Raw genomic sequence first — 24,765 nt, 5'->3', positions numbered from 1 at the left:
TAAGACTGAAAGACAGAACAACTTCCTGATAATAATGCACAGTTTGGAGTTAGATTAAGACTTATAAGCATTTATTTTTAAAGAAAACTTTCATACGTCCAAGTAAATAAATTAAGTTAAGATAAAATAAATTAGGTTTGTTACAAATATGGTTAAAATCCATGTTTCCATTTTTCATTGTGTTTTCAGGGGTGCGTACGCTGTAGGATTTTAGTACTTCTCAAGGAAGAGTTGCTCGGGTGATAATTAATTGAGTTCAACCATTTTGGGTTTGGCATTTTAAAAGCCATTTAACCCTCTGAGACCTGTTTTTGTCTTTTTTCGGGGGGTACATGGGATCTTTAGGGGATCTTTAGGGGGTCTTTAGGGGGAGATAGCAGGTCAGCACATGGAAGTGGTGTACATCATCTGAAAGCTGGGAACCTGAAGATTAATGTGAGATGCTGCTCAGCACTGTGTGTCAAGTTGTTCTAGTCATCAATCAGAAATAAACATGAATTTATTAATGATTAATTATTGATCCAAGTATATGATTTCCATTCCCATGCTCTATTATGTCTCATAAGTTGTTGCAGCAATTTTTGGGTTGATACCATTTGTTACACAGATTTGGTGCTAAATTTAACCACCACTCGAGAATTGATAAAAAATGTACAATAATCCCTCCAAAATACCAGATTAAGACACCAAGACCTTGAGGAACACCATAGAAAAAAGCAGAGGCGTTTAAAAAAATCATAACTATTTTTGTCCTCGTCTCAGGATGACCTCTTTTACTGTAAACTGCTGTGAACATCCTCTTTCTTGGACAGGAAATGAAACCGCTTGTGTGTGTGGAGGAGGATATAAAATTGAGTTAAAATCAGTTTAAATAGATTTTTTTTTATTTATATATTTTTGTATTTAACGTATGTTTCAGTGAAACCTAGTAAAAACCAAAAATGATAAGCCTTATCTATCGGCTGGCATGAATTGTTAGTATTTAGTAGGTTATAAAGTTAAACTAGAAAATGACTTTGTAAAACTAAGAAGCAGGTGGTAATTAAATTAACTCATTCAGAGACTTTTGGAAGGTTGGTAGATTTAAATTGTGACAGTTTTTTTTAAATATATATATTTTTTTATTGAAGTAATGGTACAATACAGGTTACATAATGCAATGCATTACATCACCCTCCATTTTTGTTTTTTAACAGTTTTAAATGAACAAATTAAATGATGTCTTACCACAGAGCAGGTTACCAAGACATTTGTATCATTAAAACTGCAGTCTGTTAAAAGCACAGGCTGGGAAGATGTGATGCTACGGTGACACACTTTCAATTATGTTGCAAGACTTAAACCAGACATACTTTTCTAATCTGGCTTTTGTTTTTCTTTACAGATCCTGTACAACATGCCAGCAATGTCACCGGGGCTGTTGTTGCTGTTTGCGTTCTAATTCCCCTTCTCTTCATTGCTGGTGTGTTAGGCCTGTGTGCTTATCATCGAAAGACAGGAAACTATAAGTCCAAGTATGAATTTTAACATGTAATTACATGTAAAATCTGCAAAATCTGTTTACTGTACACAGGAATTCAGTGTTCTAAAGTCCATCCTCTGCCATACTTATAAATCCTCCGTGTGTATTCAGTAATGCAGTTATATAATAATAATAATAATAATAACAAATCCTACACATAGAGGCTTTAAAAAGTGCTGCTGTTTGAAGATGGAGTCATTTAGACACACCATAAATCTCTACTCAATCTAGCTGCAGCTCAAGTAATGTAAATGTAATGCGGTTAAAAGGTAAAGCTCTGAAATGAAAAGTAAATTAAAGCAATTCAACATGTATTTTTTTTTTTACAACTGACCTGCAGCTGCAGATAACAGAGAGGACATCAAAAATACAGTACATGAAATACCGCAGGTAAGCGTCAAATTTGTTTTTAAACATCAATCTCCCAAAATTTGCCAGACACACTGAGGAACAGAATTTCAAATTTAGAGCAATTTAACAATTGAAACCGGATTTGAGGAAAATTAAGTTTATTATGTTTTCTCAATCTAAAACTGGAGCCTCACATGCTTCTATTGGCTATCCCTATGCACACCAATCACTATACATTTTCCTGACAAAATGGTCTATGTGCTGTATATGACCTGTGACTCCTCGCTACAATAACTTCTGCATCAATCTGCTGTTCCAAGTCCTACTGCGCGCTTCTAACTGCTACATGTGCACATCGCTGGTTGTGTTGCTTGCTTGTGCTCAAATGTAATGCTCTGGACCCGATGAACCGGATGCACCACGATCCATCTATTCAAGCCTACTACCCAGGTTTCTCTATGCTGCGTATGTGTTGTTTGCTTGTGTTTTATTATAGTTATTCATCATTTTGATGCTCCACTTTGCAAAAAAGCAAATTCATATTCAAAAAGGTGTTGTGTTCTCAAAACTCTTCATGCAAATATCAAATCTGTCTAAAAAGACAACACTGCAACAATGTCATGCACATTAGGCCACAGGTTTTTAAGCACATACTCTATCTACAACACAGCTGTGTTTCAGACAGCTTCTCCCTTTGCTTCCGTTTTTCGGCACACGCCCGCTGCTAGACATGACTTCCTACTGAGCCAAAGGTTTTACACTTCTGTATTCACTTCCGTATCACAGTGAGTACTGTGAGCAGAAGACTCTCAGGCGAAATCTGCACTCGGTGTCTACGTTTGTGTTAAATGTTTTGCAAACCTCAATTTCAGCCTTGGAACAAATCAAGATAAGGAAAAAAACTGTAGTTTTCTGTCTTTTTCTAAATGCAACGTATTTCCTGTGTTGTCAAAGTGGCGTAGATGCTTTCTCTAAGTGCTTGTGTTTAAGCTGCAGTGTGTTGTGCTGTCTTGGCCAAGAGATTCATTTGAACTCAACTAAGGATCTTTCAGACACACCTTACTCTGCTCTTGATGAAAAACGCCTAAAACTATGTTTTATAGCAATTTCATGCATTTTAGATACAAATTCATTGTAATGTTATGAAAAAACAGGCTTATCACTTTTGTAGTCCATGATACAGACGTTTGTAGTATTTGAAGGATTTATATGAGCTGCTGTTAATCGTAGTGAGATTACTTCCCATGTTAATACAGAAAAATAGCACAATTAATAATAAAGTGTAAAGTAAAAATGGCAAACAACCTTTGCTAAAAACATTGCATGTGATATATTTCCAGGTCGTAACTACAGCCCAACCTCTGGATCAGAGTCCAACAGATGATGCTTCAGGTCTTTCTCCAACCTCCACCTACTTCTTGATGGGACCTCACAAGGGACCCCCGGAGCCCAATAAGACTAGAGACACGACTGTGCCAGAGAGCCTGTATGCTACGGTAGAAAAGCCTGCCAGGTCCTTAAACAATTAAAGTTGAAGTCTGTAACTTTGAGTATATATGATAAAAAAAAGTTATTTTCATAAAACTGTCACTATATCCTGTAAATAATCTGTTAAAAAACAAAAACAACACGTTTCCCTGTGTCCTCCTGTGCTCATAATGGCATGCCTATTTCTCTCCTCAGATGTTTCAGTGTACTGTTTAGCTGTAAAATGAAAGTTTGCTTTGGCTGGTGGGCGGTGCTTGGTTTTGGCTCGACTGTTTTCAACATGGCTAAACAGTACACTACAAGATGTTTCTGAACACATTTCAGTGCTGCCTTTTTATCATATCTGCTCAAAGTTACCAACTGCAGCTTTAATCAGGAATTGTATTCTACTGTACTTACCGCAATTTCCAGTTTTGCTAAGTGTTGCCAAAGCTGCTAATGTATAAGTTTATATGACCTGCTCTGCAATGAAAAGACTTTTCAAACATTTCAATAGAAACAGCTGTAAAACAATGAGGAAATGTTACTAAGCATCACACACATTCAGAAGTAGCTTTTTGTTTCATCATGATTTGAGCTAGAGAAAGAATCTGATGCTGTTCTACGGAACTAAAAATGTGGAAACATTTGAAGGTCTCTTGTGCAGTTGTGAACAGAATTACATTTAATTTCCCCTTAAGAGATATACAGTGTTGGGCATTATTTCTAAGTACTTGAATTTATTTTTATTTTATTTCATGTGTTTAGTTCTTATTTCTTCTGAAGAGATTTTTACGTATAGTTTGTTTTTAAAGATATCAAAGGAATGCTCAACTGAAAATCAAATTTAGAGACCTGAAAAAATGTTACGCAAGATGTGTAACTTTTCTGAGCATATTAACTACAACAGTATATATACAGTATGTATGGTATATTGTGCTGAAACAAGCTTGAAAATGCCATTAAACAGTGTTATCTAAGGAATTTAATTTATTTATGTGTTTTGCAAATTAATGAAACAAAATGTGTTTTTTTCTAATTTATTTCTTTTTTAAAAGAGATTTTTACATGTAGTTTGTTTACAAAGATATCATAGGAATGCTCAACTGAAAATCCAATTTAGAGAGCTGAAAATGTTGCTAAGCAAAGATTGTAGCTTTTCGGAGCATATGGACCACAACAGTATATATGTATATGTACTGTATATTGTACTGAAACAAGCTTGAAAATGCCATTAAATGTTTTATTTTTCTATATTCATATTTTGTCATGCATTCAGTCTGTGTTTCCTAGAATAATAGCACTGATTTATTCCCTGCTGAAAAACTCACAATACCAGAGTTCAAAGTCAGTGACACATGGTCTTTTGGCTTTCACTAATTCACACAATCACGAACATATAAGATGAGTATCTGGCTTTAATAAGTGTTCAATAATGGTGCATATACCAGAAACTGCTTTCACCCATATACTGTATATAACAAGTGGAAGTATAGTCACTGTGACGTCAGCCATTGGTTTGTGGACTGCCGTTTTGAAAACTTGAGTTCGACATTTTGGCCGTTGCCATCTTGGTATTTGGCTGTCACCATCTTGTTTTTTTGCAACCAGAAGTGACACGAGAGGGTGGAGCTCAGTGCAACCAAACTCTGGATAAGACATTTTCAGGCGACCTAAAAGGTTATAATTAACTTTCGTGAATTAAAAACACACTGTGAAAGGGTTAAAGTTCTAAGACGGACACACGGACAACTCCCAGACCGGACAACGCTGTGGTAGTGACCTGTCAATCACAAGGTAGCCCCGCCCTAAAGCATCCCCTGCTTTATGGTCTATCTGACTCTAAATGGGACCATAATTTACTACTAATTATTTGCCCACTGCTTTCACCCAGAGATTAACACATGCTTAAACAAATATTGAAACATATTGTAGCCTACATATAAACATTTACCATATTATAAATAGGACCACATTCAGTGTTACATAAAAGATATTTCTTGTATTTTATTGGTCTTGATCATACAGATTTGTATTTTTGTTGTTTTTTTATCGTCCAAAAACATCTTTAACATGGTTATTTCTGTACAAAAATTTTATTTACAAAGTGAGAACAGTGTTTATTGGGTACAATCAATGGATAATCAAAAATAATCAGCATTTGTATTAAAGGTGTCCTGTACAGTTTTCTTGTTTCCTTACTTGTCAAACTGCATTGTTAGTATCTTTGTAGCCTTATTAACGTGTTGAATCAGTTTCCTTCCTCATGAAACATTTGCAAAGCTGATTTTTACAATTACTTTAAATCCTAAATGGTTTACATCCATGTTTGTTTGCTTGCAGTCTTCTACCTCTTCACCTTTGTTACCGCCACCAAGTGTGGATCAGTGGAATAGCATAAGATCAGTGGCAGGAATGTGTACTATGAGGGCTCGAGCATATACAAGAAAACAGGGTACCTTTAACTAAAGAGTGTGACATACATAAATGTAAGATGGGCTGGTAGAGAACTATTTATTTATTTATTTGTGCTTCCTGAGCTTCTCCATGAGGTGAACAGTGATGACAGCAGACACCATGATGATCAGACCGACAGAGAACACGACTATCTTCAGCAGGCACACAGAGATACCAGCAGGAGGACTCTCTGGATCTGCAACACAACAAAACAGGTGATTTCATTACACAAAACACATCCAGACTGTGACGCGACAGCACAACAGAAACAAATCAGTTCGGATAACATTCTGTGTATTTTGTAGTTTACTCAAGTACTGTAATTCCTACATTTCAAAATTCATGCATTGCAAAGTGCAGTTGAGTTTTACAGATTTTATTGTTAAACAGCATTACAGTTTAATGTTGTCTTTGTTTTATTATTTCACTCTTCAATTTAACAGTTTTTTTGTGCTAATTAAAATAATCATGTTCAGGGGCCGTCCTACAGTATATGTTCTCTACTTAATAATATAGTAATGGAGACAAATAGTACATTCTATGCTAAAATAAAGTAAAACATCTAAATGAGTTATTGAATTAATATTGTCATTAAAACTGCAGTGGAAATGGAACAAATATGATATTTTTATAAAACGGCCAATATATCCTGACAGTAGAGCATGAGACAGGTAATCTGAAAAAATCATGTTCCTCCGTTGTCCTCCTGTGTCGTCCGGTGCTCCTAATGGCATCTGCAAGATTTCACAGACCAGAGGAAAACAACCAATCAGAGCTGAGCTGGAGCCCCTTTGACCAATCACAGGTCATTTTAGAGAGAGAGTGTTCCTATTGGCTGTGCTCCGGTCATGTGAGCATGAGCAAGCCATCTCAACCTGATCTCAACATGGCTGCTGGGTCACAAACGTTCTCATTTTACAGCTAAAGCGTGCACTACAAGATGATTCTGAAAACATTTTAGGCGAGAAATAGGCATTAACTTAACATAATGTTGATTCATATTTGATCAGCGCGGCCTAGTATGACCGAGTTTTCACGAGTGATTGACAGCAGCTGGACAGCGGACCTCAGAGCAGCTCTTACTGCTTGTTTTCCTCCGGTCTGTGAAATCTTGCCGTTAGGAGCAACGGAGGACACCGGAGGACACAGAGGCACATGATTTTTTTCAGGTTACCTGTTTCATGTACTACAGTCACAATATAGCGATCGTTTTATAAAAATAACTTTTTTTAATCATATTTGCTCCAATTGCCTACTTCATCTTTAATTTGCAATTAAGGAGGACTCTCTGGATCTGCAACACAACAAAACAGGTGATTTCATTACACAAAACACATCCAGACTGTGACGCGACAGCACAACAGGAACAAATCAGTTCAGATAACATTCTGTGTATTTTGTAGTTTACTCAAGTACTGTAATTCCTACATTTCAAAATTCATGCATTGCAAAGTGCAGTTGCGTTTTACAGACTTTGTTGTGCATTGTAAAACAGCATTATAGTTTCATGTTGATTCATTGTTTTATTATTTCACTCTTCAATTTAACAGATTTTTTGTGCTAATTTAAACAATCATGTTCAGGGGCCGTCCTACAGTATGTGTTCTGTACTTAATAATACAGTAATGGAGACAAATAGTACATTCTATGCTAAAATACAGTAAAACATTTAAATTAGTTATTTAATTAATATTGTTATTACAACTGCAGTTGAAATGGAACAAATGTGATATTTTTATAAAACGGTCACTATATCCTGACAGTAGTGCATGAGACAGGTAATCTGAAAAAAATAGCTTTTAACCATATTTGTAACAAACTCAATTTATTTATCTTAACTTGGACTTATGAAAGTTTTCTTTAAAAGTAAATGCTTATAAGTCTTAATCTTACTCCAAACTGTGCATTATTATCAGGAAGTTGTTCTGTCTTTCAGTCTTACCATCAGGTTGGAGGCAAACATGTTCAATTATTTTAATGGCCTTGGTCCAGCTGACCTGGTTGCTATGGTTACAGATGATTGATCCATTCAACAGGTAGATGCGGAGAGAAGCAGCAGAGGTTGTGACCTCTGATTGCTCTCCTCCCTCCTGACTGCAGGTTTGGTCGTCACATCTCAAAGTGCTGTTAATGTGAGAGTCCTGTGTTCTGCAGGTCACAGTGAGGTTACACTCTGAGCTTCTGGAGTCCACTGAGATCACTGACAGTTCAACTGGAGACACTGGATCTGAGGAGGGAAAAAGCAGGTATGTTTATGAGTATGTACAGTATATCTATGAGTTTTATAAACATGGCAGCAGAAACTCTCTATCAGTGTCTGAAATGTTAACAAACTCACCTTGAACTATGACGTTGTATTGAGCTAGTGTTCGGTCTCCTTGATCCAATACCAGTCGTGCAGTATAAACTCCCCTGTCTGACTCTGTTAGATTCTTCAATTTCACAGAGTATTTTTTCTCAGGAAACTCAATCCTTCCAGCGTAACCAGGAAAGACTGATGGTTCTCTACCAGATGGAAATCTTGCTAAAATGTCTGTTTGATTGAAGTTCCACTCAACAAAAAGAAAATCCTCAGGAACATCAGCATCAACATTCAGAAGCACATCCCTTTTCTTCTGCACAAACACAGGAGTTACAGCACTGGGCCCTGTAGAAACAGTAGACACACAATACAATACAAATCACACATAATGTATGTCATCATCATTTAATGCAGGCTTCATATTTGACCCTGTGACCTTCATAGTGCTAAATGAAGAAGTGAAGTACCCTCAGCTTATCATAGTTTAGTAAGGGTTGGCAAAGCTGTGTTGTTTATCCTGCAGGCCCACTCAGTATGTTCAAAACTTTTCTTGAAGTGAACAGACTTAATACAACAAATGCTTCTCCTAATTCCTACAACTACAACTTACTAATAACTCTTGACACAGCTTGCCCCAGGATAGAGGTGAAACTAATGCAACCATGTCCATGGACCCAGCAAAAAGAATGACACAAGAACAATATAAAAAAACACTGAAATATCAGGACAAAAAAGACAATAAAACAAGAAGAGGGATAAACTTTCCATAGATCAGTATACTGGTATATATTTATTTATTTATAATATAATGTATGTATAATTTATTTGTTTATAATAAATCTGTCAATATTTTCTTCTTCTTTAAGCTTCTTCTTTCTTGCATTTTTATGCATAATGCTCAGCATTGAAAACATGGCTTTTTGTTTGCTGTAATTTTTTTCTGTATATATATTTACCGTAATGAGATCAGTTTACTACGACAGAGTATTAGGGCCACACTGAGGAAAAAAAAAAAAACATGTCATAACTTTACGAGAAAAAAGTAATTTTCCTCCTCCACAAAAGAGGCAGTTTCCCCCCCAGGTAGTGTGGTTCTTTCTTTGGAATAAACGCAATTTCTTGCACAATCTTTTCAAGGTCCTGATACTGATGATAATGTGGTGGTGAGGTGCCAAAAGAGGAAGTATTTTTTTATTTGTGAAACCTATACTAAAGTATAACTCACAAGATGCTCCAAGTTCCTCATTTTCACACAGGCGGCATGTACAATTTTTTTTACTTTATAATATTATGACTTTATTCTTGAAATCTCAGATTTATTTATTTTTTTCCTCAATGTGGCCCTAATACTCTGTCGTTCTTTACTCTGTATTTCCTTCCTGTATAATTCTTAGAAATCATTCACTCTTCTTAGATATGTTATCTCTAAATACATTTTTGCATTCATACAAACAAAGGAAGACTCATTAATCTCCTGACATGTATATTGCTAATCATAAAATTAAATATGAAGCAACTTTATGATGTTTGGTTCATTATTCACAGTAAAGAAGCCTGATCAGGCATCATTGCTGTATCTGTTCATAATATTTTAGTAGACAGTGTTCTTACCTTGTGCCTCTATGATGCAGACCAGCAGCCCCAGTATCACAAAGATAGACATTATCGAGTCTCTGTCCGGTTGCCCTGTCTGACTACACAATGCAATAATGTGTGTGTTCTGTTTTCTCTAACAAGCACACTACAGAGTTAAAGCCTTGTACCGGTTGTGGGGTTTTTTACCTGTCAAAACCACATGGCGTTGTTCATGATGTGTGAACAAATGAACTTCTCTTTTTGAAGTTCCTCTTTAAGCTCTGTTTTACTGCTTAAGATCTGTTGATAAAGATTGAAATGTTCAATTCTTTGTCAAGGAAGCTTGGAATGTGAAAATCCACGAAAAGTTGATACACAAGAGTATTATTATCTGTGTGATATCTTCAGATATCAATTACCAGATACAGAGACTTCATCTTCAGTTGAGCTGGCTTTATTGTAGGAACAACTTCATAGCATTACAACATGCCCAACATGGGGGTACAGCCTCTGCTGTACAGGCTGTATACACACTGCACCTCACTCTGGATAATCATACTATGTGTATGGCACTGCACTATATTTTTCATTTGATTTATTCCCTTAAGAGGAAGTAGTTTTGTATGTTGCACCAGACTTTCAAAAAGTTATTTGAAAGTAAAAAGGACGAAACATGAGGACACAAAAGAAGGGAAAAACATAAAATTGTGTCGATACACTCAATTCAATCTTATAAAATACTGTAGTTTGTACTGTATGTTGTGCATTAGTTCATGTATTGCTTCACTTAAAACCTGAACTCATCTTGGTGGCTCACTGCACTTGTGATGATCACCACTTCCTTTCTCACAGCTCTACATGTATCCCCTCTTGCATTTTCAGATAGCTGTGGAAAACTGTAAAATGTTTCTCGTTCTTAAGAAAGTCATCTTTACACAGTAATCATTCAAATTCAAATTCAATCATTCAGCACTAAGAAACAGCTAAAAGGAATAAAATTAACAGAAAACCAACCAACAAACTGAAAAAAGAAAGTCAGTCTTCGGTTCTTTATTCAGGCCAGGACATTTTTTTATGATATACTATAGTATGATTTTTTGATGGCATACTATACAATGACTTTTAATGACTATTTTATGACATAGTATGACTTTAAAAAAAAAGCTGCTTTTATGACACACTATACTATGACTTTTTCCACTTTTTTCAAGATGTTTTACGATGAGTTTTTGTGACTTAGTATATACTATACTATGACTTTTAAAAAAACATTTATGACATAATATGACTTCTTTTTAGACTTCATTTAATGACATACTCTACAATTCATTTTATGACTTTTTTATGACATACTATAGTTTGCTATTTTTTATTGCATACGACATGACTTCTTTTCAATCTTTTCATGACATTTTTATGGCGTAGTATACTATGACATTTTTTTGATGATTTTTTTTATGGCATAGTGTATTCAGTCATGTCAACTCAGTTTTGTTTGTATAGCCCAATATCACAAATCACAAATTTGTCTCAAGGGGCTTTACAATCCATATGAAGAAAATGGATCCTTGAGGATGTCAAGCAGCTTCCAGGTGTCACCAAACAGCTAGAGCCTGACTGAGCCACACAACCTCCTCTCCACCATGTAACCTGGAAAGAAGACAGGCTACAGAAACACACAAGGAGCAAATTGAAGCACATCATTCACACAGATAGGAGTGAAACAAACACATAGACTTTGACCTTTTTTCGACATACTATATTAAGACTTTTTTATTTTTTCGACGTACTATATTAAGATTTTTTTATTTTTTCAACGTACTATACTAGGATTTTTTTCCGACATACTATAGTATGACAGGGCCTCAAGATCAGGTAGGAAACCACCTTATGGCCCTTATCATTGTCAGCTCATGTTGTGCTTTCGTGGAACACATTCTCGAACAAATCTTCAATTAAATGAATTCAAAACAGCAGATACACAGTAAGCCTGTAGTGGGCCCTAGGGGGTTGCCAGCATTGCCCAGTTGGTAATCTTCCATTGATCCTAATACTGCAGTACTGTGGTTATGTTCAAAGTCTTCTGCTTTTTAGTCATGACATTAAATTATCAGTTTTCTCACCTTGCTTCGAATTATTAACACAAGTGGATGAAGATGCGTAGTGCATGCAAATAGCAATGAGAAAAAAAGGCAACTTCATTTCACTTTAATGACCTTGTTAAACTTTTATGTACATTGTCATACCATCATTTGCATAATGCAAAGGCCCATCACAAATGAAGCTTAAAGCGAAAGTTCAGACAGGAAGACCCTCTTTACCAGAGGCGGGGGACTCGAGTCATATGACTTGACTCGAGTCAGACTCGAGTTGCAAATTTGAGGACTTGAGACTTGCTTGACCAACATTGATAAAAGACTTGACTTGACTTTGACTTGGTATTCACGACTTGAGACTTGACTTAGACTTGAGACAGATGACTCGAAAGGACTTTTTTTCTAATTAAATATTTAAATTTTTCTAGATATTGAGAAGTTACGTTTTGTTTTTAAAACATTGGGTGATTTCTAGTGCAATGCGCGCAAACCTGGCAACCTACTAGGACGCAGCAGAGGCCAACGTCGAAGCCAGCGAGCTATCATGGAGGGGCCTGGTACAAAAATAATAAAATTTGGATTTAATGATTATGTTGTCGATGACGGTAGTAAGAAGAGAACAGCGGTATGTAAGGTCTGTGGCTCAAAAATCAGTGACACGACCGCCACAACATCCAACTTCATCCGTCATCACAAAACCCACAAAGAAAGGTATGTCTTTTTAGCTAAGTTATTGGCTGGTCAAATATTAGCTAGAAAGCTAACGTTAAGTTTAAGCTACGTTAGACTTGGCTTCAAATCAATTATGCATTTTAATGAGAAGACATATTGTTCGAGTAAAAGATAATTGGGGGACTGATTCGGGGCCATATACCCAATTAAACTATGGGGACACCTTACTAGCTAACACAGCTGTGTGCTCAATTTCACAGGTTATCAATCTGGGTGATTGGTTGTGGTGTTTTGTTTAGGGTGACCAGACGTCTCGGTTTGTCCGGGACTGTCCCAGTTTCAAGCTGATGTGTCCCGAGTCCCGACAAATATCTGTAAAACACTCAAATGTCCCGGTTTTCAACAGTCACTAACAAATTGTCCCGGTTTTCACTACAATTAAAATAGCAATATTATACTTACATAGACGTTTATCATGTTCCACTCGTTATTAATTTGTGCGCACAAGATAAGTATACAGAGAGCCAGCACAACGCAGCGCTGCAGTCGCACTGTTAAGGCACAATTACGCACGGCAGATGTGGTGGTTACATTTAGTGCAGTTTTGAACCACAGAACCCTCAAACGTGTCGTTTTGATTAATTATTCTACACAGTTCCTTCTGTTCATCAACAGGCATTTCGCTCCTCTTATAACTTCCTCAGGACCGTCCGTTCTGTCAGTCTTTCACCCGGTGTCTCCATCCTGGACAAAATGTGGTTTGAGCTCCACAATGTGACAGAGATGGTTCGGGTTCAAAACAAAAGTTGAAAAATAATGTACATAGGCCCAGACAACGATAAGTTTACCCTGAGAGAAAACTCTCTACAGGACTCCCAAACTGTCAGTGTGTCATGAGGGGGACAGCCCTGTGATTAAAGCCATGTTATTTAGCTAATGTTTCATGTGTTTTCAAGGTACATTTCATTTGATTTGTATGTTAATTCAATAATTTATTTGCATGCAAGTTACGTTAATGTTATGCTAGATTTATAATGGACTGGAGCTTATTATGCATATATGATTGAGGTTAGTAACAGACTAACGTTAGTAAGTTAGCTAAACTGTGATAATACCCTAACTAAATTAACTCTGAGCCCGTTAGCTAACGTTATGTAAAGTAATCTACAGTTTTTGATATGGTGACCGTTAGGTAGATTAGCCACAGCAGGGCGCCAGACAAATGGGATTACAGCCCAGGTGTTGATTTTTATCACTGCAGAGATTGATTCATTCATAATTACGATGCATTATTTTCTGATGATCAAGTTCATTGTCAAAAGTTTTTCTAAAAGTTTCTGATGGCCATGAAATGTATGCCTTTGTTGTTTTATAGCTAAGGGATCGTTTATAGCCTACCAATGCACAATTAATAATCAGAGGAGGTTTGTAAACATTTCATTTGAATATGTGATATTCCCATGACATTTGCTATTATTATTATTATTATTATTATTATTATAAAAGCAGCCTCCAGATCTAAATAAAAGGAAGAGAGAAGGAATGAAAAATACAGATTTTGTTAACAATATTTATTTATCCATAACTCAATATTTTCAAGGGACACTTCACTTGCAACTTTTTTTTTAATTTGCCATGGTGAGCATTTTAATTTGACTCGCCATGAGCCCTGTAAAGTATACTTATAATCATCTTTTCATGACCACTGTCTTTGAACTGATTTTAAATGTGGAAACTGGGTTAGATCATCAGAATTGCGTATGACTTGACTTGTGACTTGCTTGACCTCAGCAGTGACTTGACTTGACTTGCTTGACTCACAGCAGGGACTTGACTTGTGACTTGCTTGATTCTCACCACAGTGACTTGGGACTTGCTTGAGACTTGAAGGTTAAGACTTGAGACTTGCTCCTGACTTGCATATGTGTGACTTACACCCACCTCTGGTAGTCAGACTGTTTAGGTTAGTTTGTGACATATCTTACTTGTAAACTCATCAGCTGGCTGAAACCGAAGCAGCCCTCTTCCCTCTATCAGCCCTAATGTTAGCTGCAGCAGAGGGAGGAGGACAGAGGACAGGAGGACAGAGGACAGAGGACAGGACGACAGTACAGAGGACGGGAGGAAGGACAGATACTGACTGATGTTCTTCAGTCTTTATAAACTTCTCTTAGTATTTTCATGTCAGGAATATGATTTATTTTATTAACATTTTAGATTGGTTTCCAGTGAGATATTAAGGAGTTAATATAGTGACTTTGCTGTTGTAAACATTACTGTTGCTGCTCTAGAAACAACATTTAGCCCATTTTAAATATAGTATACGTATATGTATAGCTAATATGCACACTTCAATATTTATTTATTTATCACAAGTCATTTCGTCATCTCAATACTGAACAGTGTTATCGCACATCGCAGATGTTCCTCATATCATGCAGGCCTAATGTGAGAGGCTGTCCCTTGCGTAGTATGAGAGTTGTGTGGAAGAGTTTAAGTGCCAGTTCTAGTGCTACCCCTTTGTACAGCGTGGCTGTGGCTGACAGAAGTCAACAATAAGTAATATTCTTATTAGGAATACATTTTCCTCCTGCGTGAACTGTGCATTGCTGAATAGGGTAGGCCTACGCTACTGTATTTTAACATCGGTCATAGTGGTGGTACTTGGAGAGCCAAATATTTTCTGAGGTGGTACTTGGTGAAAAAAGTTTGAGAACCACTGATTTACACGCTTGGCACACGAGAGAGGCTTCAGTTGGTTGCAATCTGCAACCTCATTGCTAGATACTGCCAAATCCTACACACTGCCCCTTTAATACAGATGCTTCTTTTCTTCAAAGCTAATTGGAATTGCAGTTTCTCTGTCTCAGTGGCTTAAAGCAAACTGAGTGCTACAAATGAGATAATGTTTCATTACAAACAGCTGCTACATGGATGCAAAAGGCCATCAGGTTATTGTGGGTTACAAATGTTACTGTAGGATACTCGAGGAAGCTCTCCTTTCTGTGTAAAGTAGAAGCCTTCTGTACGTCCATGTGATTTTCGAGTTACTAACATTGTCAAACTAACAACGAACATTTTATGGAAGCCCCTTTTATTTTTCCGCCTAGGCAACAAGGACATGGGGAGGACCACCAGAGGTGAGTGCTGAGAATGTGAAAGTAATCTTGTAAGTCACTGATAATGATTCTGTTCTGATGGAAATGTGAAGCAAGGATGAGTATGATGGATATGAATGTGTTGGAAATTCTATGTATTTGTAACATTTTCCTGAATTAACATCAAGCTCTGGAATGTTAATCAGGCGGAGAGATCCAATGAGACACATCTCTCTAAAAAAGAGGTTTAATAAAGCTGATTATGAGTTATTAAAGACCATATTTTATTCCATGTTTTGTACAGGCGGTTACAGTAGACAGAGGAGCTGACGTAAATTGTGTGAGATATATCTTAGCCTGATAGTCAAATATGAGAGCTATGGATGTAAAACTAGTCACAAGACACCATTTGGACACATTAGCGTACTGTTCATCACACTTCCATTTGTGTTGCTCAAAGAATTGAAAAAAATATTTTGAAGAAATGGAACTATTTGTAAATTTCGTGACGACAAAAACTAAAAACTCACAGTGGCTTATCCAGAGACATTTCCGGAAAAATTGTTACTGAGCCAGTTCTCAAATAGCCTTACCACTTCCTCATAAAGCACATTGCAGAATGAGGCCGTGGGTCGTGCTTGTCTTTGCCGTCTCTCTGCTGCTTTCTTGTGAATCACAAGGTAAGAACTTTATTTTGTTTATATTTCCCGTTGTTGATTGACATTGTTTGTTTTCAAAGTCAAAGTTGTCGTACCGTAGCACTATTTCACCAATAAGAAACATTATGTTTTATTGGAACTAACTTTTGAATGATGATAATATTGAGAAATATACACAATTCTCAGTGATGTGCTCATTGTCAATTATTTCAATAATGATGCTAAAAATCTAAAACTAAAACTTTTATTGAGATATACAGTTATGTCAGTTACCCCACCACTTACCCATGCGTGACAAAACAATAAGGGTGTCTGCTCCTTCCTGGTTAATCTGGATAAGAAAAGTCAAACACAGCTGTACATTTTACTAAAATTTGCATTCTTCATTCTTGTACAATGCCCTAACACTGTATACTGAAACAGTAGGCAGGACATTTCCTCAAAAAAGTATCATAGCCATCAGCTAATCAACAATATTTTTATTATCCATATTTGGATGAAGATATTGATCCACACACAGATTGAAAACATTCTAAAGACTTTTGTGTTATTTAAGTGACACATTTAGAGGATATCCTTGGCGAAGGTTTGGACTCTTTGAGTCCTTTCTAGTTCCCATTTTGAAATTTTCTTTGATTTCTTTGAATAATACATATTTTAACCTTTACAGTAGATAATTATAATACACACATTATACATTATAGCAACATGTTGAAAAGGTGTACACTGTCTCTCCAAGACACATAAACTTGACTCCTTCCGTAACAACCTCAGTAAGCAGTCGGTGGAAATATCCGCTCACGGTCTGTCTCCTCCAAGCTGTGGAACAAAGTGAAAGAATTGTCCTCTGTCTTTTTAGAAGAGACTGACTGGAAATACTCGGTAATGTTAAGAAGAAAAATAAAGTAACATTTTACTGTCAATGGGCTTAGTTTCACCTGTTAAACTCCTCTATCCTGAGGCAAGCTGTGTCACGAGACAAAGCTGATGTAAGGCATTTTTAAAGACATTTTCCAACCACTGATAAACCATGATAAGCTGAAGGTACTTGAACTGATGATCCAATGTGTAAGAAATATAGTAGGGATGGAATAACATTCAGTTTTGACCGGATAACCATATATTGTGTGTAATTTTTATTATATTATGTGTCTACTGGTTTTACAGGGCCCAGTGCTGTGACTCCTGTGTTTGTGCAGAAGGGAGGGGATGTGCTTCTGAAAGTTGATGCTGATGTTCCTGAGGACTTTATTTCGTTTGAGTGGAACTTCAATACATCGGCCATTTTAGCAATATTTCGACCTGGTAGAGAACCATCAGTCTTTCCTGATTACACTGGAAGGGTTGAGTTTCCTGACAAAAAATACTCTGTGAAATTAAAGAATCTAACAGAGGCAGACAGGGGAGTTTATACTGCACGAGTGGTATTGGATCGAGGAGACCGAACACTAGCTGAATACAAAGTCACAGTTCAAGGTGAGTTTGTTAACATTTCAGACACCGATTTTCTGCTGCCATGTTTCTAAAATTCTTCACAGAAACTTTCCCTCCTCAGATCCAGTGTCTCCAGTTAATCTGACAGTGATCTCAGTAGACTCCAGAAGCTCAGAGTGTGACCTCACTGTGACCTGCAGAACATAGGACTCTCACATTAACAGTACTTTTAGATGTTACTACCAAACCTGCAGTCAGGAGGGAGGAGAGCAATCAGAGGTCACAACCTCTGGTGCTTCTCTCCGCATCTACCTGTCGAGTAGCTCAATTATCTGTAACCATAGCAACCAGGCCAGCTGGACCAAGGACATTAAAATAATTGAACATGTTTGCCTCCAACCTGATGATAAGACTGAAAGACAGAACAACTTCCTCATATTAATGCACAGTTTGAAGATAGATTAAGACTTATAAGCATTTTTCTTTTATAGAAAACTTTCTTATGTCCAAGTGAATAAATTAAAATAAGATAAATAAATTGGGTTTCTTACAAATATGGTTAAAATCCACGTTTCCATTTTTCATTGTGTTTTCAGGGGTGCATACGTTGTAGGAATTTAGTACTTCTCAAGGGAGAGTTGCTCGGGTGATAATTAATTGAGTTCAACCATTGTGGGTTTGGCATTTTAAAAGCCATTTAACCCTCTGAGACTTGTTTTTGCCTTTTTTTAGGGGGGTACAGGGGGTCTTTAGGGAGTCTTTAAGGGGTCTTTAGGAGGAGATAGCAGGTCAGCACATGGAAGTGGTGTACATCATCTGAAAGCTGGGAACCTGAAGATCAATTTGAGATGCAGCTCAGCACTGTGTGTCAAGTTGTTCTAGTCATCAATCAGAAATAAACATGAATTTATTAATTATTAATTATTGATCCAAGTATATGATTTCCATTCCCATGCTCTATTATGTCTCATAAGTTGTTGCAGCAATTTTTGGGTTGATACCATTTGTTACGCAGATTTGGTGCTAAATTTAACCACCACTTGAGAATTGATAAAAATGACCAGTAATCCCTCTAAAATACCAGATTAAGACACCAAGACCTTGAGGAACACCATAGAAAAAGCAGGGGCGTTTTAACAGGGTGTTAAAAATCACAACTATTTTTGTCCTTGTCTCAGGATGACCTCTTTTACTGTAAACTGCTGTGAACATCGTTTTCTTGGCAGGAAATACAGCCGCTTGTTTGTGTGGAGGAGGGATATAAAATTGAGTTCACTCAGTCTAAATAGATTTTCTTTTATTTATAGATTTTTTTATTTAATGTATATTTCAGTGAAACCTAGTAAAAACCAATAATGATAAGCCTTATCTATCGGCTGGCATGAATTGTTAGTATTTGGTAGGTTATAAAGTTAAACTAGAAAGTGACTTTGTAAAACTAAGAAGCAGGTGGCATTTAAATTAGCTCATTCAGGGACTTTTGGAAGGTTGGTAGATTTAAATTGTGACAGTTTCTTAAAATATATATTTTTTATTGAAGTAATGGTACAATACAGGTTACATAATGCAATGCATTACATTACGCTCTATTTTTGTATTTTGACAGTTTTAAATGACCAAATTAAATGATGTCTTACTACAGAGCAGGTTACCAAGGCATTTATATAATTAAAACTGCAGTCTGTTAAAAGCACAGGATGGGAAGATGTGATGCTACAGTGGCACATTTTCAATTATGTTGCATGACTTAAACCAGACATACTTTTCTAATCTGGCTTTTGTTTTTCTTTACAGATCGTAAAAAAGATGGCAGCAATGTGAATGTGACTGCTGTTGCTGTCACAATTGTCATTTTTGTCATAACTGGTGTTCTGTTAGGCCTGTTTGTTCATCATCAAAAGAGAAAAAACTGTAAGTCCAAGTATGAATTTTAACATATGATTACATCTGTTTACTGTACACGGGAATTCAGTGTTCTAAAGTCCATCCTCTGCCATACTTATAAATCCTCCTGCGTATTCGGTAATGCATTACAATAATTATATAATTAATACTATCTTATACCCTTCACACAGTAGTATGGATGGAAATCCACAACTGATCATTATTTACCATAATCAATGTTGTGGCAAACGTTTATGTAACTTAAAGCCCCTATATGTAGATTTCTTTTATGTGATATATTACCAGAATTGATTTTCCATTGTAGAAAAAGGAACCACCCTCAAAATTGGTGCAGCCTTTACGCTTTAGTCCATTCATCCCCAGGTCAGGTCCCAGGAGTATCTTCATGCATTGCTGTCTGCCAAAGCACATTTTTTGATACAACCTCCAGGAGTCACCAACATCACAACATATCAAATCCTACACATAGAGGCTTTAAAAAGTGCTGCTGTTTGAAGACACACCCTAAATCTGGACTCAATGTATTTGCAGCTCAAGTAATGTAAATGTAATGTGGTTAAAAGATAAAGCTGTAAAATGAAAAGTAAATTAAAGCAAATCAACATGTATTTTCTTTTTTACAACTGACCTGCAGATAACAGAGAGAGCATCGAAAATACAGTTTTTGAAATACCGCAGGTAAGCGTCAAATTTTATTTTTAACATCACTCTCCCAAAATTTTCCAGACACACTGAGGAACAGAATTTCAGATTTAGAGCAATTTAACAATTGAAACCGGATTTGAGGAAAATTAAGTTTATTATGTTTTCAAAATCAAAAACTGGAGCCTCACATGCTTCTATTGGCTATCTCTATGCACACCAATCACTATACATTTTCCTGACAAAATGGTCTATGTGCTGTTTATGACCTGTGACTCCTCGCTATACTAACTTCTACATCATTCTGCTGTTCCAAGTCCTACCGCTCGCTCCTAACTGCTACATGTGCACATCGCTGGTTGTGTTGCTTGCTTGTGCTCAAATGTAATGCTCTGGGGTCTCATTTATAAAACAGTGCGTAGGATCCATACTATAAATGTGCGTGCGCACAAAAGACGAAAATGGCGTACGCCAAAAAAAAATCAATATTTATAAACCGTGCGTACGCACACCTGCACGCAATGTTCCCTTTATAAATCACAGTCCACCTGGAAATGTGCGCACGTTGATCCGCCTCATATCCCGACCACTACACGCCCACATTCAACCATAAATGGTCCATGCAAAGCACCTCATGCATGTTTCTGCATGTGAATGAGCCTGTTGATCAGTGGATCTTTACGGTGAATCACGGCGACTCCCGAGAGGAAGACAGAGAAAAGGAGTTTTTCTGACACAGAGATGGAGGTGCTTGTAGGTGAGGAGGTCGTTGAACACTCGTTCCCTCCTGATTCTCTCATTCACGTCACGTAGTCCTCACAGTGCCGGTATATCCACCAGCACCATGCAGCATGTTCCGAGTCTCACCGCTGTGTTTATATGTTTACAGCAATCAGACTGATCCATTCACTTAAAATGATCAAGACAATCAGCAATATCCCCCACCTGTATATAATTAGAAAAAGGAAGTTTGACAGGTGTACAATATTTATTTATTTATTTATTTAAGTTGTTATGGCGAACTTGTTCTGCATTATGATTAGGACTGATAATGATAATGAAGATATGGAGAGTAACGATTGTGTGACAGCTGTCACTGGCTTCATTAATGATTTGATGATGATTTCATCAGCTGCTCCACAGCTGACTGCGACTCTCGGTAGTCCGGTCCTCTCCTCTGTGCTCTGGAGGTGGAGGAAACGTGATGGTGGGACAGCGCTGATGAGATATTGAGCGGAATTTGCTTTGAGATTTGAGTTGATCTTTTACATTTGTAAGGTGCTTATGGAATAGCTATGGATCACTAGCACAAATAACACTGCTGTTTTAAATGTTTATGATAAAGTGGATATAAGTATGAAGTGAAGTTAAATGTGTGAGAGGCATCATTATACGTATAATGACATTTAATATCTACAGTCCGGCATCAATTCACCACCTCACCGTCTGCGTCTCCAGTTTCCTCTATCTCGGTGCCTCCATAATGTGCGTACGCATGGGTCAAAGTTTCCGTACCGGTGCGCACATTCTCCCGTCAAGTTTGTTTTTATAGATCGCAACTGTTGCGTGGGAAGTGGCGTACGCACATTTCAGGCGTACGCAACGGTTATAAATGAGACCCCTGGACCCGATGAACCCGATGCACCACGATCCATCTATCCAAGCCTGCTGCCCAGGTTTCTCTATGCTGCGTATGTGTTGTTTGCTTGTGTTTTATTATAGTTATTCCATCATTTTGATGCTCCACTTTGCAAAACAGCAAATGCATGTTCAAAAAGGTGTTGTGTTCTCAAAACTTTTCATGCAAATATCGAATCCCATACTGGTGTCTAAAAATACGACTCTGCAACAATGTCATGCACATTAGGCCACAGGTTTTTAAGCACATACTCTATCTACACAATCACAGCTGCGTTTCAGACAGCTTCTCCCTTTGCTTTCGTTTTTCGGCACACGCCCGCAGCTAGACGTGACTTCCTACTGAGCCAAAGGTTTTGCACTTCTGCATTTTCTTGCACAGTGAATACTGTGAGCAGAAGACTCTCAGGTTAAATCTGCACTCGGTGTCTGTGTTTGTGTTAAATGTTTTGCAAACCTCAATTTCAGCCTTGGAACAAATCAAGATAAGGAAAAAAACTGTAGTTTTCTGTCTTTTTCTAAATGCAACGTACTTTCTGTGTTATCAAAGTGGCGTAGATGCTTTCTCTACGTGCTTGTGTTTAAGCTGCAGTGTGTTGTGCTCTCTCGGCCAAGAGATTCATTTGAACTCAACTAGGATCTTTCAGACACACCTTACTCTGCTCTTGATGAAAAACACCTAAAACTACGTTTTATAGCAATTTCATGCATTTTAGTTACAAATTCATTGTAATGTTATGAAAAAACAGGCTTAACACTTTTGTAGTCCATGATACAGATGTTTGTAGTATTTGAAGGATTTATATGAGCTGCTGTTAATCGTAGTGAGATTACTTCCCATGTTAATACAGAAAAATAGCACAATTAATAATAAAGTGTAAAGTAAAAATGGCAAACAACCTTTGCTTAAAACATTGCATGTGATATATTTTCCAGATCGGAACTACAGCCCAACCTCAGGATCAGAGTCCAACAGATGATGCTTCAGGTCTTTCTCCAACCTCCACCTACTGCTTGGTAGGACCTCACCCTGGACCCCCGGATCCAGATAAGACTAGAGACACGTCTGTGCCAGAGAGCCTGTATGCTACGGTAGAAAAGTCTGCCATGTCCTTAAACAATTAAAGTTGAAGTCTGTCACTTTGAGTATATATGATGAAAAAGTTATTTTCATATAACTGTCACTATATCCTGTAAATAGTGCATGAGACAAATAATCTGTTAAAAAACAAAAAAAACAACAACACATTTCCCTGTGTCCTCCTGTGCTCATAATGGCATGCCTATTTCTCTCCTCAGATGTTTCAGTGTACTGTTTAGCTGTAAAATGAAAGTTTGCTCTGGCTGGTGGGCGGTGCTTGGTTTTGGCTCGACTGTTTTCAACATGGCTACACAGTACACTACAAGATGTTTCTGAACACATTTCAGCGCTGCCTAGTTTGACAGTTTGATCGGAGTTCACAAGATTCTCGAGCAGCAGCTGCCCAGAGGCTGCTCGGCTCTGATTGGTTGTTTTCTTTTGGTCACCGGAAAAAAATGCAAATGCCATTAGGAGCACTAGGAGGAGACAGAGGAACATGAACATGTACATGACATAATCTGTTTCATGCATTACTGTCAGGATATAGTAACTTTTTATCATATTTGCTCAAAGTTACCAACTGCAGCTTTAAACAGGAATTTTATTCTACTGTGCTTACTGCAATTTACAGTTTTACTAAGTGTTGCCAAAGCTGCTAATGTATAAGTTTATATGACCTGCTCTGGAATGAAAAGACTTTTCAAACATTTCAATAGAAACAGCTGTAAAACAATGAGGAAATGTTACTAAGCATCACACACATTCAGAAGTAGCTTTTTGTTTCATCATGATTTGAGCTAGAGAAAGAATCTGATGCTGTTCTACGGAACTAAAAATGTGGAAACATTTGAAGGTCTCTTGTGCAGTTGTGAACAGAATTACATTTAATTTGTCGTTAAGAGATAAACAGTGTTGTACATTATTTCTAAGGATTTGAATGATTTATTTAATGTGTTTTGTCGCCCCCTGCTGGCTATAAGAAAGAATGCAAGTTTAAGGTACTTCCACAATGGCTTCAGTTCTTCGTCTACTGCTTTCACCCAGAGATTAACACATGATTAAACAAATATTGAAACATATTGTAGCCTACATATAAATATTTATAATACTGTAAATAGGACCACATTCAGTGTTACATCAAGGATATTTCTTGTATTTTGTTGGTCTTGATCATACAGATTTTATTTTTTGTTGTTTTTTTATCATCCAAAAAATCTTTAACATGGTTATTTCTGTACAAACATTTAATTTACAAAGTGAGAAAAGTGATTATTGGGTACAATCAATGGATAATCAACAATAATCAGCATTTGTATTAAAGGTGTCCTGTGCAGTTTTCTTGTTTCCTTACTTGTCAAAATGCATTGTTAGTATCTTTGAAGCCTTATTAACGTGTTGAATCAGTTTCCTTCCTCATGAAACATTTGCAGAGCTGATTTTTACAAATACTTTAAATCCTAAATGGTTTACATCCATGTTTGGTTGCTTGCAGTCTTCTACCTCTTCACCTTTGTTGCTGCACTACTTCATTTCTTGGTGTGTTACTGCCACCAACTGTGGATCAGTGGAATAGCATAAGATCAGTGGCAGGAATGTGTACCATGAGGGCTCGAGCAATACAAAGAAAACAGGGTACCTTTAACTAAAGAGTGTGACGTACATAAATGTAAGATTGGCTGGTAGAGAACTATTTATTTATTTGTGCTTCTTGAGCTTCTCCATGAGGTGAACAGTGATGACAGCAGACACCATGATGATCAGACCGACAGAGAACACGACTATCTTCAGCAGGCACACAGAGATACCAGCAGGAGGACTCTCTGGATCTGCAACACAACAAAACAGCTGATTTCATTACACAAAACA

The 24,765-nt window shown here is 37.0% G+C and overlaps 2 protein-coding genes across 6 annotated transcripts in view; one reads left to right on the top strand and one right to left on the bottom strand.

Annotated features, from left to right (window-relative positions):
• LOC119498717 (T-lymphocyte surface antigen Ly-9-like) overlaps positions 1–24,765 on the top strand; it is a 42,074-nt gene that overhangs the window by 2,350 nt on the left and 14,959 nt on the right. The window contains exons 1-2 of one of the 4 annotated variants that reach the window (XM_037787765.1): positions 15,811–16,220; positions 17,367–17,675. The exons of 1 other annotated variant lie outside the window; for it this stretch is intronic. In XM_037787765.1, the coding sequence (XP_037643693.1) occupies positions 16,160–16,220; positions 17,367–17,675 (370 nt within the window). In that variant the 5' untranslated portion in view covers positions 15,811–16,159. Of the gene's footprint in view, positions 1–15,810; positions 16,221–17,366; positions 17,676–24,765 lie in introns of those variants that run through there. 2 more of the 4 variants (XM_037787766.1, XM_037787767.1) reach the window with 2 other exon arrangements.
• Positions 1–24,765, bottom strand: part of LOC119498720 (SLAM family member 7-like) — a 40,608-nt gene that overhangs the window by 12,587 nt on the left and 3,256 nt on the right. The window contains exon 1 of one of the 2 annotated variants that reach the window (XM_037787771.1): positions 9,711–9,816. The exons of the other annotated variant lie outside the window; for it this stretch is intronic. Coding sequence (XP_037643699.1) covers positions 9,711–9,762 — 52 coding nt within the window. The 5' untranslated portion in view covers positions 9,763–9,816. Of the gene's footprint in view, positions 1–9,710; positions 9,817–24,765 lie in introns of those variants that run through there. 2 annotated transcript variants of the gene reach the window in all.

Source organism: Sebastes umbrosus, chromosome 12 (assembly GCF_015220745.1).
Source record: "Sebastes umbrosus isolate fSebUmb1 chromosome 12, fSebUmb1.pri, whole genome shotgun sequence".
Lineage (NCBI taxonomy): Eukaryota > Metazoa > Chordata > Actinopteri > Perciformes > Sebastidae > Sebastes > Sebastes umbrosus.
The sequence above is the reverse complement of the archived record's forward strand: the minus strand, read 5'-3'. Positions and strand labels throughout refer to the sequence as shown.